The following is a 15,320-nucleotide window of genomic DNA, read 5'->3' as shown; positions in this document are numbered from 1 at the left end:
AAAGGTAGACGTGGGGAGGTTAAAGTCACCCAGGACTGTGAGAGGTGAGCCGTCCTCAGGAAAGGAGCTTATCAAGGCATCAAGCTCATTGATGAACTCTCCGAGGGAACCTGGAGGGCGATAAATGATAAGGATGTTAAGCTTGAAAGGGCTGGTAACTGTGACAGCATGGAATTCAAAGGAGGCGATAGACAGATGGGTAAGGGGAGAAAGAGAGAATGACCACTTGGGAGAGATGAGGATCCCGGTGCCACCACCCCGCTGACCAGAAGCTCTCGGGGTGTGCGAGAACACGTGGGCGGACGAAGAGAGAGCAGTAGGAGTAGCAGTGTTATCTGTGGTGATCCATGTTTCCGTCAGTGCCAAGAAGTCGAGGGACTGGAGGGAGGCATAGGCTGAGATGAACTCTGCCTTGTTGGCCGCAGATCGGCAGTTCCAGAGGCTACCGGAGACCTGGAACTCCACGTGGGTCGTGCGCGCTGGGACCACCAGATTAGGTGGCCGCGGCCACGCGGTGTGGAGCGTATGTATGGTCTGTGCAGAGAGGAGAGAACAGGGATAGATAGACACATAGTTGACAGGCTACAGAAGAGGCTACGCTAATGCAAAGGAGATTGGAATGACAAGTGGACTACACGTCTCGAATGTTCAGAAAGTTAAGCTTACGTAGCAAGAATCTTATTGACTAAAATGATTGAAATGATACAGTACTGCTGGAGTAGGCTAGCTGGCAGTGGCTGCGTTGTTGACTTTGTAGGCTAGCTGGCAGTGGCTGCGATGTTGACACAACACTAATCCAGTCGTTCCGTCGAGTGTAATAGTTTCTACAGTGCTGCTATTCGGGGGCTAGCTGGCTAGCTAGCAGTGTTGATTGCGTTACGTTACGTTAAAAGAACGAAAATAGCTGGCTAGCTAACCTAGAAAATCTAGACTACACAATTGTCTTAGATACAAAGACGGCTATGTAGCTAGCTAGCTATGATCAAACAAATCAAACCGTTGTACTGTAATAGTTTCTACACTATTCGGGGCTAGCTGGCTAGCAGTGTTGATTAACCGTTAAAAGAACGACAAAAGCTAACCTAGAAAATCGCTCTAGACTACACAATTGTCTTAGATACAAAGACGGCTATGTAGCTAGCTAGCTACGATCAAACAAATCAAACCGTTGTACTGTAATGAAGTGAAATGAAAATGTGATACTACCTGTGGAGCGAAGCGGAAGTTAGTTGAAGTTCTATTCGGTAGAGGTTGGCTAGCTGTTGGCTAGCTAGCTAGCAGCATCTCCTACGTTAAGGATGACAAATAGCTGGCTAGCTAACCTCGGTAAATTAAGATAATCACTCTAAGTCTACACACTCTAAACTACACAATTATCTTGGATACGAAGACAGCAAAGACAACTATGTAGCTAGCTAACACTTCACTAATCGAGTCGTTCAGTTGAGTGTAATAGTTTCTACAGTGCTGGTGGACAGTGGACGTTAGCTAGCTGCTTAGCTAGCTGCTGGGCAGATAGCAGTGTAGACTACGTTAGGATGACGAGGCTGTCTACCAGAGGAGATGGGGCTCTTCATCCCTGCTTGTGTTGACAGGTTGCTGTTGTCTGTTGGAGTAGAGTCCTGCTGCTTGTCCCACCTGACGGGAGACTGCTTCCTCTCCACTCTCCCATACTCTTTGTGCTGCTGTCACTGACATTTTAAAGCACCTGGTTTACAAAAATTCTGTGTGCTGCCTGCAGACACACATACACGCACACACACTTTTCATCCTGCCTCTGTCTAATAAAACACCTCTAACTGATGAAGCCACTTGAGGATGTGTAAAGACTCCGTGCTTTGGGATGAGAGTTCTAAGTAGCCACTTCATCTGCGGTCTCAATCAACCGCCATCCACAGCACCCAGGGAACTGCTCCATAGCAGAGAGAAGCTACATACCCATAGATGTGAATGTCTATGGGATAGTACCTGGGGCTCAGAGAGAGCTAGAGAGCTGGGCTATTAGTTTACAGTCAGCCTGGCCCAGCATCTCTCCTAGAGCCCATTAGGTTTACAGTCAGCCTGGCCCAGCCTCTCCTAGAGCCCATTTAGGTTTACAGTCAGCCTGGCCCAGCCTCTCTCCTAGAGCCCATTAGGTTTACAGTCAGCCTGGCCCAGCCTCTCCTAGAGCCCATTTAGGTTTACAGTCAGCCTGGCCCAGCCTCTCTCCTAGAGCCCATTAGGTTTTCAGCCTGGCCCAGTCTAGAGCCCATTGGCAGTCAGCCTGGCCCAGCCTCTCTCCTAGAGCCCATTAGGTTTACAGTCAGCCTGGCCCAGCCTCTCTCCTAGAGCCCATTAGGTTTACGGTCAGCCTGGCCCAGCCTCTCTCCTAGAGCCCATTAGCTCAGCAGCAGCTGGGACGCTGTCTGTTTCTCATTGTCCGCTCCATGCTCAGGTGGTCCTCACTCTGTGCTTTATTGAAGTTAAATGACTTGTCGCCAAACTATAAAACCATGACCCAGCAGCAACAGCAATACAAACTTGCCTGGCTCTCACAGACTAATATCCAACTAACACTTCCTACTGCTCACTCTCCATGTTGAACTTCCTTTGATTATTTAACAAAGCAAGGGAAAGTCGCACACTGAGCACTCATAAAAGAAGGATTACGTTTAACTCTGGTCTACGACTGATCAGAGATCAGGCATAACATTTTCAAGATGCTGGGGATTCTGCTGTGTGTGTTCGCTTGTCTTAAGAGGGCCAGATGGGGCTACCATGCGAGGCAGGCCGGAGAGAAGAGGGTAGGGCCTGTTTCCCATGGTGAGGCTGGGGTGAGCATGGAGCCATTCCAGAGGTGCTTAGACTGCACTGCCACAGTTGTTTGACTTTACAGGGCAGAGGAAGGCCAAAAGGCTCCAGCAGCACAGCACAGCCAGACTGGCTAATTACCACTCTGGAAATGGAGCATGACCCTCTGTTTTTATGTTGTCTTTTACAAACATTTGTGTTTTGTGTGCGGTGGGTGTTCTTACATGGTGGTGGAAGATGTTGAGTGTCTTGGCAGCTCTCTTAGATGTGTGTTCCAATGTGCTCTCCATTGCTGACCCTCCCGCTCTTTCCGTGTGTGTGTAGCTGGATGGGACGATGGATCTGGATAAGAGACGGCTGATCCGTTCAGCCATCAGAGAGCTGAGGAGGAGGGAGATGGAGGACATGGAGGCAGCCCTGTCCAGAAAACGCTTCCGGCCAACAAATCTCAGCCAGAACGACAACAAAGAGAACCAACTCACACATAGGTGAGCCTCCTGAATCTGAATATAAACAAACACACACACATACAGACAGACCCCTTACCTATTACAGATTGTACCAGTCCAGGTGAGCTGCCTGGAGACTGAGACAACAAGCACACAAACTCATATAAAGCATTCCATCTCCTCCTGGGGCGGCAGGTAGCCTAGTGGTTAGGGTGTAGGGGCGGCAGGTAGCCTAGTGGTTAGAGCGTTGGACTTCTACCCGAAAGGTTGCAAGATCGAATCCCTGAGCTGACAAGGTAAAAATCTGTCGTTCTGCCCCTGTACAAGGCAGTTAACCCACTCTTCCTAGGCCATCATTGAAAATAAGAATTTGTTCTTAACTGACTTGCCTAGTTAAATTAAGGTTAAATAAATAAAAAATCATTCTCCAGGGAGGCCTGGGAATTTGGGCCACGACACTGCAGATCGGAAAAACCATAGTAGAGACGGGAGGTGGAAGAACAAATTTTCTATTTTTCGTTATGCGAATACACACCTCTGTAGGCATAAGATTTATGTATTCTCATACATTTCTAATTTGATATCCCTAACAGTATCGCTGGCATAGCCTACAGACGAAAGCACACCCATTTTATTAGGCAGCTGGAAGCCATATCCTGGAGGTAAAGACGTCAATGCAGTCGTTTGCGTGCATTTTATTTATTGTATTTCATTATTGACCCGTTACAGCAGGCTTTAGTATTTACTGGTTCAATGATTTGCAACCGCCAGTACCCGTCATGCCACGCAGACGGACGAAAACGGATGACTTTGCCTTAGCACCACCTCCGCTTCCTGTCTGTTTATTACACCAGTTTGTATTTATTAGAATCCAATTAGGAACAGGGTTAACAGGCGAACATCATTTTGTGTGCCCATCATCATCATTGTAGTTTTTATTTGTTTTCTTTGGGCAGTAATGGTAGTGAGTGAGTTGAGGCTGGAGCGTCTAGGCCAAGCCCTGTGGGCGGCTTACTCCTCCTCTCTGCTAATTAATGACTGGCTTTACTACAGCAGCTTTACTGCAGCCAGCCAGGGCTCCAGCAGCCAGCCAGGGCTCCAGCAGCCAGCCAGGGCTCCAGCAGCCAGGCAGGGCTCCAGCAGCCAGCCAGGGCTCCAGCAGACCGCTGCTCCTAGCTGACTCCTGTTCTGGGCTGCACTTCAGACCTCCCAGATCCCCAACATGAGGACAATGGCCCTAAGCTCCTACATCTCTACTCCTACTGGATCACATTAGGAACAATGACTATTAAATTAGTTATATTTGCTATAGTAGTTGGATTACTTGGGTAACAAAACTAACAGGACATGCCCCTTTAAAGCTGGAATATGTGTATAAACCACATGTGCAGGCATGGGCGCGCACACAAACAAAAGCCTTCTGAAAGCAACATTATTCTTTGCTACTCACTCGAGGAATGTGAAATATATTCTCTTCCAACTTCCACACCACCTCCAATCCCAATAAGGCGAGGCGAGAGGGAAAGAGAGGCAGATAGATATACAAGGATGGAGAGGAGGAAGAAGAAGTCTTTGCCAGGCTGTGTGCTTCTCTCCTTTACGTGTTTCTCATGCTGGGGAATCCCTTTTTCCGAAGCATGACATTTTTTTTTCCCATCCAAGAAAAACTGTCTGTCATCTTGGGTTACTCCAATGCCTGCCCGTCTCACGCTATAGTTCCGAGTGGAGCAGTGAGGTCCACAACACTGTATGATGTCTCCCAATGTGGATTACACTGCCCCTCGGGCAACCCTAATATGTGCAGGTTCAAACATCACCAACTATCATATAAGCAGCACTGTGTCAGTGTGTGTTTCTGTATCTCAGGTCAGAATTGGGGGGCTCCCTAGACGTGCTCTCTGTGAAACTACAAGCCATCCAGGACATTGAGGAACTGACTGGACTGGTGAGGGAGTGGATGTGCACCACACACACTACTTGTGTATTTACTGTTAGACATTATCAATACTAATATTTCACAAGCCTCCATAGGCCTAAGACAAACCTGCCATAGGCCATAGACGAGCCTCCCGTAGGCCATAGACGAGCCTCCCGTAGGCCATAGACGAGCCTCCGGTAGGCCATAGACGAGCCTCCGGTAGGCCATAGACGAGCCTCCGGTAGGCACACACTTTCCTAGACTAGTGACTAGATGGTTGCATTACTAGTCAGCCTGTTTTTCTCATCTGTTTCTGCAGCTCTATATGTCCTTCTGAGTTTGTCATGAATGGTTCTGAGCATCACTGTCCCTGTGTTGTATTGGCTGTCCTGTCTGTCAGCTGCGCGGTGCCAATGAGTATGAGGAGAGGAAACTGATCAGAGCTGCCATCTGCCGCCTCCGAGACGAGGAGCAGCAGGGTGAGTACAGAGGAAGAAGTGTAGGTAGAAAGCACAGCATGTAGATCCTGGACAGATCACTGGTGTTCTAGGTGGGACCCAGTTTCAGGGGTGAGGCAGCGCTTCTCTACCTCTGACATGTGTGAATCTGTACAGCACTCATGGGCAGCGGTGCAGATCCTACCTGTGATGTCGGTGCAGTTTGCAGTCCATTCCTGCCATTCCTTGCTTCTATCTGGTCTGTATGAGGCCCCCAGCATACACACCCTTCCTCCAGGGGGCAGGTACACAGCGCTCCCCTGCTGCCTGATGAGAATATTTGATAGGTTTGGATCCTCTTCCCCCTTATCAATACTCAGTCATCACCAGATTAACCACATAGGCCTCCTTGTCTCACTCTGTGCTCAAGTTTTATGGCTATAGCTGAGGTGTGTGTGTTGTGTGTAACCAGTTGCTTGTGGTGTGTGTTTCAGGTACATGGGAGAAAGGGAGGACCACCGGCCAATGTCTGGAGTCTGAGGGCCTGGAGCTCCAAAGCAGCCTGGGAACAGGGGTGAGTACAGAGATGGGGGAGAAAGAGAGGGAGGTGGTAGAGCAGGGGAGAGTACAGAGATGCAGGAGGGGGGGAGCAGTAAAAGTACAGCGAGGGAGATGGGATGACTACAGAGAGGGAGGAGGGGAGAAGGCAAAGTACAGCGGGGGAGGTGAAGGAACAGGTAAAGTACAGCGAGGGAATATGGAGGAGTAGGAAAAGTACAGCGAGGGAGGTGGGGGAGCAGTAAAAGTACAACGAGGGAGGTGGGGGAGCAGTAAAAGTACAGCGAGGGAGGTGGGGGAGCAGTAAAAGTACAGCGAGGGAGGTGGAGGAGCAGTAAAAGTACAGCGAGTGAGGTGGGGGAGCAGTAAAAGTACAGCGAGGGAGGTGGGGGAGCAGTAAAAGTACAGCGAGTGAGGTGGGGGAGCAGTAAAAGTACAGCGAGGGAGGTGGGGGAGCAGTAAAAGTACAGCGTGGGAGGTGGGGGAGCAGTAAAAGTACAGCGAGGGAGATGGGGTAGCAGGGGGAGTACAGCGAGGGAGGTGGGGGAGGGGGAAAGTACAGCGAGGGGGAGAAGGAAGGTACAGCGAGGGAGGTGGGGTGACTACAGAGAGGGAGGAGGGGAGAAGGCAAAGTACAGCGGGGGAGGTGGGGGAGCAGTAAAAGTACAGCGGGGGAGTAGGGGTAATTACAGAGAGGGAGGAGGGGAGCAGTAAAAGTACAGCGGGGGAGCAGTACAAGTACAGCGAGGGAGGTGGGGGAGTAGGGGTGATTACTGAGAGGGAGGTGGGGGAGCAGTAAAAGTACAGCGAGGGAGGTGGGGGAGCAGTAAAAGTACAGCGAGGGAGGTGGGGGAGAAGGAAAAGTACAGCGAGGGGAGTAGGGAAAGTACAGTGAGGGAGGTTGGGGAGTAGGAAAAGTACAGTGGGGGAGTAGGGGTGATTACAGAGAGGGAGGTGGGGGAGCAGAACCAGTACAGCGAGGGAGTGGGGGAGCAGGGACAGTACAGCGAGGGAGTGGGGGAGCAGGGACAGTACAGCGAGGGAGTGGGGGAGCAGGGACAGTACAGCGAGGGAGTGGGGGAGCAGGGACAGTACAGCGAGGGAGGTGGGGGAGCAGAGGAGTACAGCGAGGGAGGTGGAGGAGCAGTAAAAGTACAGCAAGGGAGGTGGGGAGAAGAAAAATATAGCGAGGGAATGTATAGCAACACAAGGAATGTATTTTCATTCTTTAAACCCCATTCATTTCTGGCCTTGTCGAGACAGAGAGGAAATGTGCTCTTGTGTTTTGTGAAGACAGTAAATCCTTGGTCATATGAACACCCTGCGAGCCAGGCCTGTCATTTTAGATACTACTATTTACCCAGGCTGTCACTCTCCACACACTTATGTCAGTCACACTGAAGGGAAATTAAAAAGTTTGATTATGTGTGGCAACCAGAGCTGTGTGTGTGTTTGTCTGTTTCTGGCTGTGTCGGAGAAAGGAAGAGAAAAGCAATGTAGTCTCTCTCCCATTCAACCTCCTCCTCCTCTCTTGCTTTCTCTCTTCTTTCAGAGGCTTGGGGCTTTGCATGTCAGAAGCCCTTTAAAAATGTGGTCATGAGAGCCCCCCTTGTGGTCAGTGAAGTGAACTACTGTATTCACAACCGTAATACTTCAAGATGAAATCCTATATTTTATCCTGTGAAAGCATTGCAGGTTGCCTGATGAGCTTAATGTGTTGATAATGCTTAGAGACATCTCTGTTAAACAACAACATAGTCTCTAAGAGCAGCTCGCCTGGGGCCAGATGCTAATCTTATTGTTGCTTGATCAGTTTGTCTGCATTCATCCCACACTTCAAAAGACAGCATCCCTATTGGGGAAACAGTTTTTTCTTATTGTATGCTGTCATTCCTGTAGAAATTGGGTTGGTGATGGGGGTTAGGCTACATGCTCAGCCAGAATTACTATGACAGAACAATGCTTAACGGTCTCGTACCTGCGGCGGTAGGTAATCTAGCAGTAAGATAGGCGAGCCAGCAACGAAGGGTTGCCGGTTCGAATCCTGGGTCCAATGGGAAAGATCTGTTAGGAAGTGAGCAGGCAACCGGAAGGTTTTTGCTGCTGTCAAATCCTAGATGCCATTGTGCCATTGAGCAAGGCAGCTCCCCCATCCCAGTGTGGCAGCCCCCCTGCACTTCTCCGTTAAAAAAACAGTATATGTCTTTCGGAGGTGTTGGGTTAAGAGCGGAAGTCAAATTTCGGTTGGACCTTGTGGGCATTTGACCAATAAAGTGATCTTAATTCAAAGTCCTGTCTTGGTTGCTTTTAGGTCAGTTAATTGCTTAGGTCACCTTTTGTTTCTTTGTAAACTGTATTTCCTTAATCTGGTTTTGTTTGTCATAGATGCTGGCACCAAATACTGACTTTAGTATTGTGTTAAACTATGCAATTGTAAGAGGCTGGAGGGAATAGTTCAGCCCACACATCTAGCAGATGAAAATTAGTGGCTGTCACCTCTATAAAGGTTGTATCTAATACTATGTATGTGCCTGTTCTTGACTGTGTCTGTAGTTGATCAAATACAATTTTATTTGTCACATACACGTGTTTAGCAGATGTTATTGTGTGTGTAGCGAAATGCTTGTGTTTCTAGCTCCAACAGTGCAGTTATATCTAACAATACACACAATCTAAGGGAAGGAATGGAATTAAGAATATATAAATATTTGGAAGAGCATTGTTAGAGCAGCATAGACTAAGATACAGTAGAATAGGATAAAATACAGTATATACATATGAGATGAGTAATGCAAAGTATTTAAACATTATTAAAGTGACCAGTGTGTCCCATATGCATTGCATATTTGAGCCCATGTCTGAGCTCAGTGTGTACTAGCGACTCCTGTGTATACTAGCGACTCGCGCACTAGCGGCTCCTGTGGCGGGCCCAGGCACAGTGCACGCTAACCAGGTTGCCAGGTGCACGGTGTTTCCTCCAACACATTGGTGCGGCTGGCTTCCGGGTTGGATGCGCGCTGTGTTAAGAAGCAGTGCGGCTTGGTTGGGTTGTGTTTTGGGGGAAGCATTTGCTTTCGACCTTCGTCTCTCCCGAGCCTATACGGGAGTTGTAGCGAGGAGACAAGATAGTAACTACTAACAATTGGATACCACGAAAAGGGAGTAAAAAAGAAAAAGGATTGTAATATCCCATAACTTAAGTAAATTAGGAAGAATTCTGAACAATGGGACCAGCGATGTTAGTTAGCAATGGCGCTGGTACTATGAATCTGAAAAGCTTCCTCATGAAATGAATAGCTTATCCTTACCTGGGTATCTTCAACTGAGGTTCTAGACAGGAAGTAGCAATAGCATTTTTGGGGTTGTGGGGCACACTGCCTGCTTCCTCTCAGGTGGAGGGGCTGTTCTGGCCCCTCCACCTGGGGCTACAGGTGGGGTGAAGGGGAGAGGAGAGGAGAGGAGAGGGTGAGGTAATGGGGGCAGACGGACACCACCAGCCCACCAGCTGTGCTCCAGCAGTCTGTCTTCAGTCAGTCTGCTCCCTCTGTAATGGGGCCGTGGCCAACGCAGCCACCAGCAGCAGGGCTCCTTCCACACATCACAGGAGCGGATCTCTTTGAGCTACGCTTGATTGTCCTGGGGCAGATGGAGGCCCCAGATAATGGCCTATAGTTGAGACACGTGTGCACACACAGGGAGTGGAGGTCTATGGCAGCCAACTACAGACAACTGAGTGTAGCAAGCAGCTGCTGACACATACACCGAGTGTGCAAAACATTAGGAACACCTTCCTAATATTGAGTTGCACCCTCTTTTGCCCTCAGAATAGCCTCAATTAATCAGGGCATAGACTATCCAAGGTGTCAAAAGCATTCCACAGGGATGCTGGCCCATGTTGACTCCAATGCTTCTCACAGTTGGGTCAAGTTGTCTGGAAGTCCTTTGGGTGGTGGAACATTCTTAATACACACGGGAAACTGTTGAGCGTGAGAAACCCAGCAGCTTTGCAGTTCTTGACACACTACCATACCCTGTTCAAAGGCACTTAAATATTTTGTCTTGCCCATTCACCCTCTGAATGGCAAACATTCTCAATTGTCTCAAGGCTTATAAATCCTTCTTTAACCTGGCTCCTCCCCTTAATCTACAGTGGATTTAACAAGTGACATCAATAAGGGATCATAGCTTTCATCTGGATTCACCATACTACGTGCATGTCAAATCAATGCAGTATATCTCTTCTATCTTACATTCAAATGAGAAATAGGTATACACATGTCCAACTGTGGTGGGAGTTTTTGTGTATTTAACATAGCTGTTGCTGCATGCTCTGTTTTTTTCGCCAGACACCAGTGGGCCTGCTAGTGGTTTATGATTACTATGTTTATAATGAATGTGCTTAAATTGAGAGGGGTAGCTGAGGTAAAAGTTTCCTTCTGGAGAGTAAGGAAAGTGCATTTTGTACACGTTGCAGCTCTCAACTGTAATGACTGTATGGGTGAAGGAATTTTGTCTTGAAGAAATAACTTTTGTGGGACAAAAATAATATGTATTTGTTTAATGTAGTCTGAATTCTAAGTACAGCGGTTTAAATTCTAAATGTCTATTTAGTCTGAAGTAACATGCCAATTAAGGCCGACTCTGTACTTGCTAAAACAATGGAGTATAATTTGGTAGAAACAAAGAAAAAGTGTGTCAAATGTAAATTTTCAACCAGGCGACCTGCTAACTTGTATAGAGCCCCAAAGTGAAGGTGTCATAATACCCATAAAACCTAGCGGTCAAACAGGGAAATGGTTCCAATCAGTTTTCCACCATTCATTTTTCCCATAGGGAATTTTAGGTGCACTTAAAATAAGGGCTGTGTTTCGTGTAGACTTAACTTGCCGTGACGTTTTGATAACCATGTTATTCTCTCTCAGACAAAGTTACTTTTATCAATATATTCGGCTCGATTTACTTTGATTCTAAAATGATTATTCACATCAAAGTAGAAATCATGCAAGACTACAAATCCCTGCAAGCTCCTGCACGTCATCTTTAGGTAGAGGACACCTTTGCTAACAGGTATTGTTTCAATAAAAAATTTGCACAGTTCACAGAATTGTTGATTTTTAAATACATTTAGCTATTTCTGCAAAAATTCTGCAAACATATCCTCTGTGTACAACGTATAACACCAAATAATGCATGCAGAGCAGAATTAGTCCAATACTCGCTAATTATCACAATCCAGAAAAGAGCCGCTAAATTCTACAACCACCTCAATGGAAGTGATTCCCAAACCTTCCATAACAAAGCTATCACCTACAGAGAGATGAACCTGGAGAAGAGTCCCCTAAGCCAGCTGGTCCTGGGGCTCTTTTCATAAACACAAACAGAGCCCCAGTACAGAAACCCAATTAGACCCAACCAAATTATGAGAAAACAGAAAGATTATTATTTCCAATGTGTCAAGTAATTAACAAAAAAAATAGAGCAAACTAGAATGCTATTTGGCCCTAAACAGAGAGTACACAGTGGCAGAATACCTGACCACTGTGACTGACACAAAATTAAGGAAAGCTTTGACTATGTACAGACTCAGTGAACATAGCCTTGCTATCGAGAAAGGTCGCTGTAGGCAGACCTGGCTCTCAAGAGAAGACAGGCTATGTGCACACTGCTCACAAAATGAGGTGGAAACTGAGCTGCACTTCCTAACCACCTCCCGAATGTAAAACCATATTAGAGACACATATTTCCCTCAGATTACACAGATCCACAAAGAATTTGAAAACACACACGATTTTGATAAACTCCCATATCTACTGGGTGAAATTCCACAGTGTGCCATCACAGCAGCAAGATGTGTGACCTGTTGCCACAAGAAATGGGCAACCAGTGATGAACAAACACCACTGTAAATACAACCCATATTTGTTATTTATTTTCCCTTTTGTACTTCAACCATTTGCACATCGTTACAACACTGTATATATACGTAATATGAAATTTGAAACGTCTTTGTTATTTTGTAACTTCTGTGAGTAATGTTTATTGTTCATTTTTATTGTTTATTTCACTTTAGTATATTATCTACTTCACTTGCTTTGGCAATGTTAACATATGTTTCCCATGCCAATAAAGCACCTTGAATTGAATATAGACCAGGAAGGAAGGAAGGAGGGAGGGAGGGAGGGAGGGTCTGAGAAGAAGCCCTGTGATGACAGAAAGGGAGGGGAAGTGGAGGGAGTGGCCTGTTGGTGTGTGTGTGTGTGTGTGTGTGGTGACTGAGAGTAGAGGCAGGGTATAGGACGTCCTGACTAGGAGAGAGGGTGACAGACATGCAGCAGAGCCAAGAAGGTAAATGACATATTCTAGTTCTTCCACTCGAACAGACCTAGGTCTACTCCTCTGAATACCTGTCATTCTTTCAGACTTTTTTCTTCCTTATCAATTTCCGTGTACTTCTCTTAACACAAACTCATCCATGTTTCTTGTTTCTCTTTGTATTGAGACCTGAGGACCTGGCTGCCTGAAGTTTAACTGAGGTTTAATTTTAGGATAATTGGACAGTCCTTTCAGATAATTTATTTCTATTGGTTTCAGAAATCCATACAAAATAGTATACAGGTGTGTGTGTGTGTGTGTTTTGAGCACATTATTGTTAAATTAAATGGCGACTTTACAAATGGTTATTCATCAGATCTGTCTCTGTGGCCAGGTGTGTGCAGTATGGATCAGGTGAGGTGGCAGAGACGGACAGAGAGTCTTGTTTGTTCACTAATCTGATATGATCATAAACTTGTAACCAACTGAGACCAGCAGTTTATGATGACTGGTATAATGGCAACCAACATCTTCTTTACTGAGTGAATATGTGCTGGAGAAAGGGTAAAGCAAGACAAAGGGAGATGGATGGAGGAAGGGAGAAACTGCTTTAACTGGGCTTTGAATGAGGGCTGGGTAAGGGAAAAATGGGAATGAGGTTTATGGGTAAATTCTCTGTGGGTTGTCTCTTGTCCAGGCTCTGTGTGTGTGATGCAAAAATGATTACTTAATTCCTGCTACTGTATTTCACTTACTGGCTGTGGACCGAGTGTGTGTGTGTGTGGTTCCTCAGGCTTTGCCATGCAGTCATGGAAAAGGACCCTGTCTCTCAGCGAGCCATGTGCAGGCATGGAGAGGAGTGCCTGACCTCATCACATTCTGATCTCATCTGCAGACTGATGGATTCGGTTTCCATGGAAAATGAGCCAATTCTAACCCAGGTAGCTGCAGTAATCCCTGGTTTAGCTGAGCTGCCACTGCTCTGCATGGTGAAGTAGTCTGACACGGCTCCGTACCTCAGTCTACTGCGCCTCATTGTTGTTTCTGTGGCTCTGAGGGTTCAGAGGAGTTCAGATGGCCCACGCCTTGCTGTGGTCAGGCCAGTGGACAGTTGCCGTTTTTGTGTGTTTACGGGGCAGTTTTTTCACAAATACAACCCTGACCAAAACAAACAGCCTCCTGAACCCTTATGGTGAGACCATGAGCACCACAGAAGGAAATAGGAGCCTAGCTCAAACACTGAGGCCACAGAGTTGATGAGGATAGGGCACTGGAGTGGGGCTGCCTCTGCTCTGGTTCCACTCTGTCAGGTCTGCACTGTTTGCCTGGGCCAGTCACCACAGACCAAAGAGAGCCTGCTAATGACAGTTTGGGATTGACAGTTCGTGGGATTGGATTGTCTGCTCTTTCTCTCTTTTTTTCTATCGCACACACCATTTTATCTCTGTTTCTTTCTGTCTGTCTCTGTGACAAGTATGTTCCCTGTGGTTTAGTGGGAGCTGTGAAACCAACACTGTCTGGTTGTCTGTTTCCTGGTCGTGGCAGCTGAGGGGAGGGGGAGAAAAGAGGGGGAAAGAGGGGGAGCGGTGTTGCCAGCTCAAATGACATCTCCCCTCAGCTTCTTTGAATGAAGAATATTCTCTCCGAGGGAGAGAATATTTTAAAGCAACTTCTCATTCTTCTATATTTTCTCTCTGATATATTCTCTGAATCAGCTATTTAGGTTTGGGGAGATTTTTCCGACCTGCAGTCACAGGCTGGTTCTGGCTCGTCATTAAGCTGATCTGAGAGCAGTGCTCCACCTCAGTAAACAGAGTATAAAGCTTCTGTTTGTGTTGTCTGCTTGTGCTGGGTGACTGTGGCACATGACACAGAGGCTGTTGATTAGCCTTTCTGTTTGTGTGCTAGACACACTGTCCTCTAATCAAGGGTTTTCCAAACTGTCCTGTCCCCCACCCCACCCTAGCACTACACAGCTGATTCAAATAGCCAACTCGTCATCAAGCTTTGATTGTTTTAAATCAGCCGTGTAGTGCTAGGGTAAAAAGACAACGTGCACCCGGTGGGGTGTAGCTAGGCTAATTGAGGCCACATGATTCACTTTCTCCTCAACCCCATTCAGATTAAACAGCCTACCTGTTGGTTGAGCCTACTCCTTTTCCTTTCGCTAATATTTCTGCAATTTTATTCTATCTTGCATTGCGTTAGGGAACTCACTCCACTTGCTACACCTAGAGTCTCCTTGCCGCTTTGATTTTAATAAATGAATCATTTAAAATGGTATACCTTTGTATGTAACAATGTAACATGGATATTTTTATTTAGATAAAGCCTTTTCAGTGTTAAAATGGGCCTATACATTTTTTCTGCAAAAGTGAATACTCACAAAAGTATTGGAATACTAAAGTCCGTTCAGATATTCTAATGACCGTGCCCATCCCTAGTTTGTGTGGTACCAGGCTTTGTTCACTCTCACCTCCCTCTGATCACAGCCTGATTTGATTAACTATTTTCACAAGGCTGTAATTTTCACCCTTCTCAAACTGCTGACAGCTTTATCAGCCCCAGGATAACCGGCATTAAGCAAATATGTGCTGTGTTTGTGTGTCCCAGATTTTATGAGTTTAGAGGTTGGTGGATTTGAGTCAAATATGCTCTAGGCCTGTCTTGTAATTCACATGTCCCTCCCTAACCACCACCTCTGTGTGCTTCGTTACATTAGGTAGACATGTATTAGTAGTGGCACTCTGCTGTAATTCTGGCACAAACATGATGACATTGTAGTTTCAGGGCATTTTAAAGATGGAATCCGCATTAGGGAAAACCACACCAATGTCCCACCAGCACCTTTATTGC

General features: G+C 46.6%; 1 protein-coding gene across 7 annotated transcripts in view; it reads left to right on the top strand.

Annotated features, from left to right (window-relative positions):
• The window catches only part of LOC135514052 (smoothelin-like), a 71,852-nt gene that overhangs the window by 18,092 nt on the left and 38,440 nt on the right, over positions 1-15,320 (top strand). For 5 of the 7 annotated variants that reach the window (XM_064937222.1, XM_064937219.1, XM_064937223.1 and 2 more), the window contains exons 2-5: positions 3,115-3,278; positions 5,106-5,184; positions 5,558-5,636; positions 6,089-6,168. In XM_064937222.1, coding sequence (XP_064793294.1) covers positions 3,115-3,278; positions 5,106-5,184; positions 5,558-5,636; positions 6,089-6,168 — 402 coding nt within the window. Of the gene's footprint in view, positions 1-3,114; positions 3,279-5,105; positions 5,185-5,557; positions 5,637-6,088; positions 6,169-12,424; positions 12,498-12,818; positions 13,406-15,320 lie in introns of those variants that run through there. The other 2 variants (XM_064937225.1, XM_064937224.1) reach the window with 2 other exon arrangements.

The sequence above is a fragment of the Oncorhynchus masou genome, chromosome 25 (assembly GCF_036934945.1).
Source record: "Oncorhynchus masou masou isolate Uvic2021 chromosome 25, UVic_Omas_1.1, whole genome shotgun sequence".
Taxonomy (NCBI): Eukaryota; Metazoa; Chordata; class Actinopteri; order Salmoniformes; family Salmonidae; genus Oncorhynchus; species Oncorhynchus masou.
This window is presented reverse-complemented; position numbering and strand designations above follow the sequence as displayed.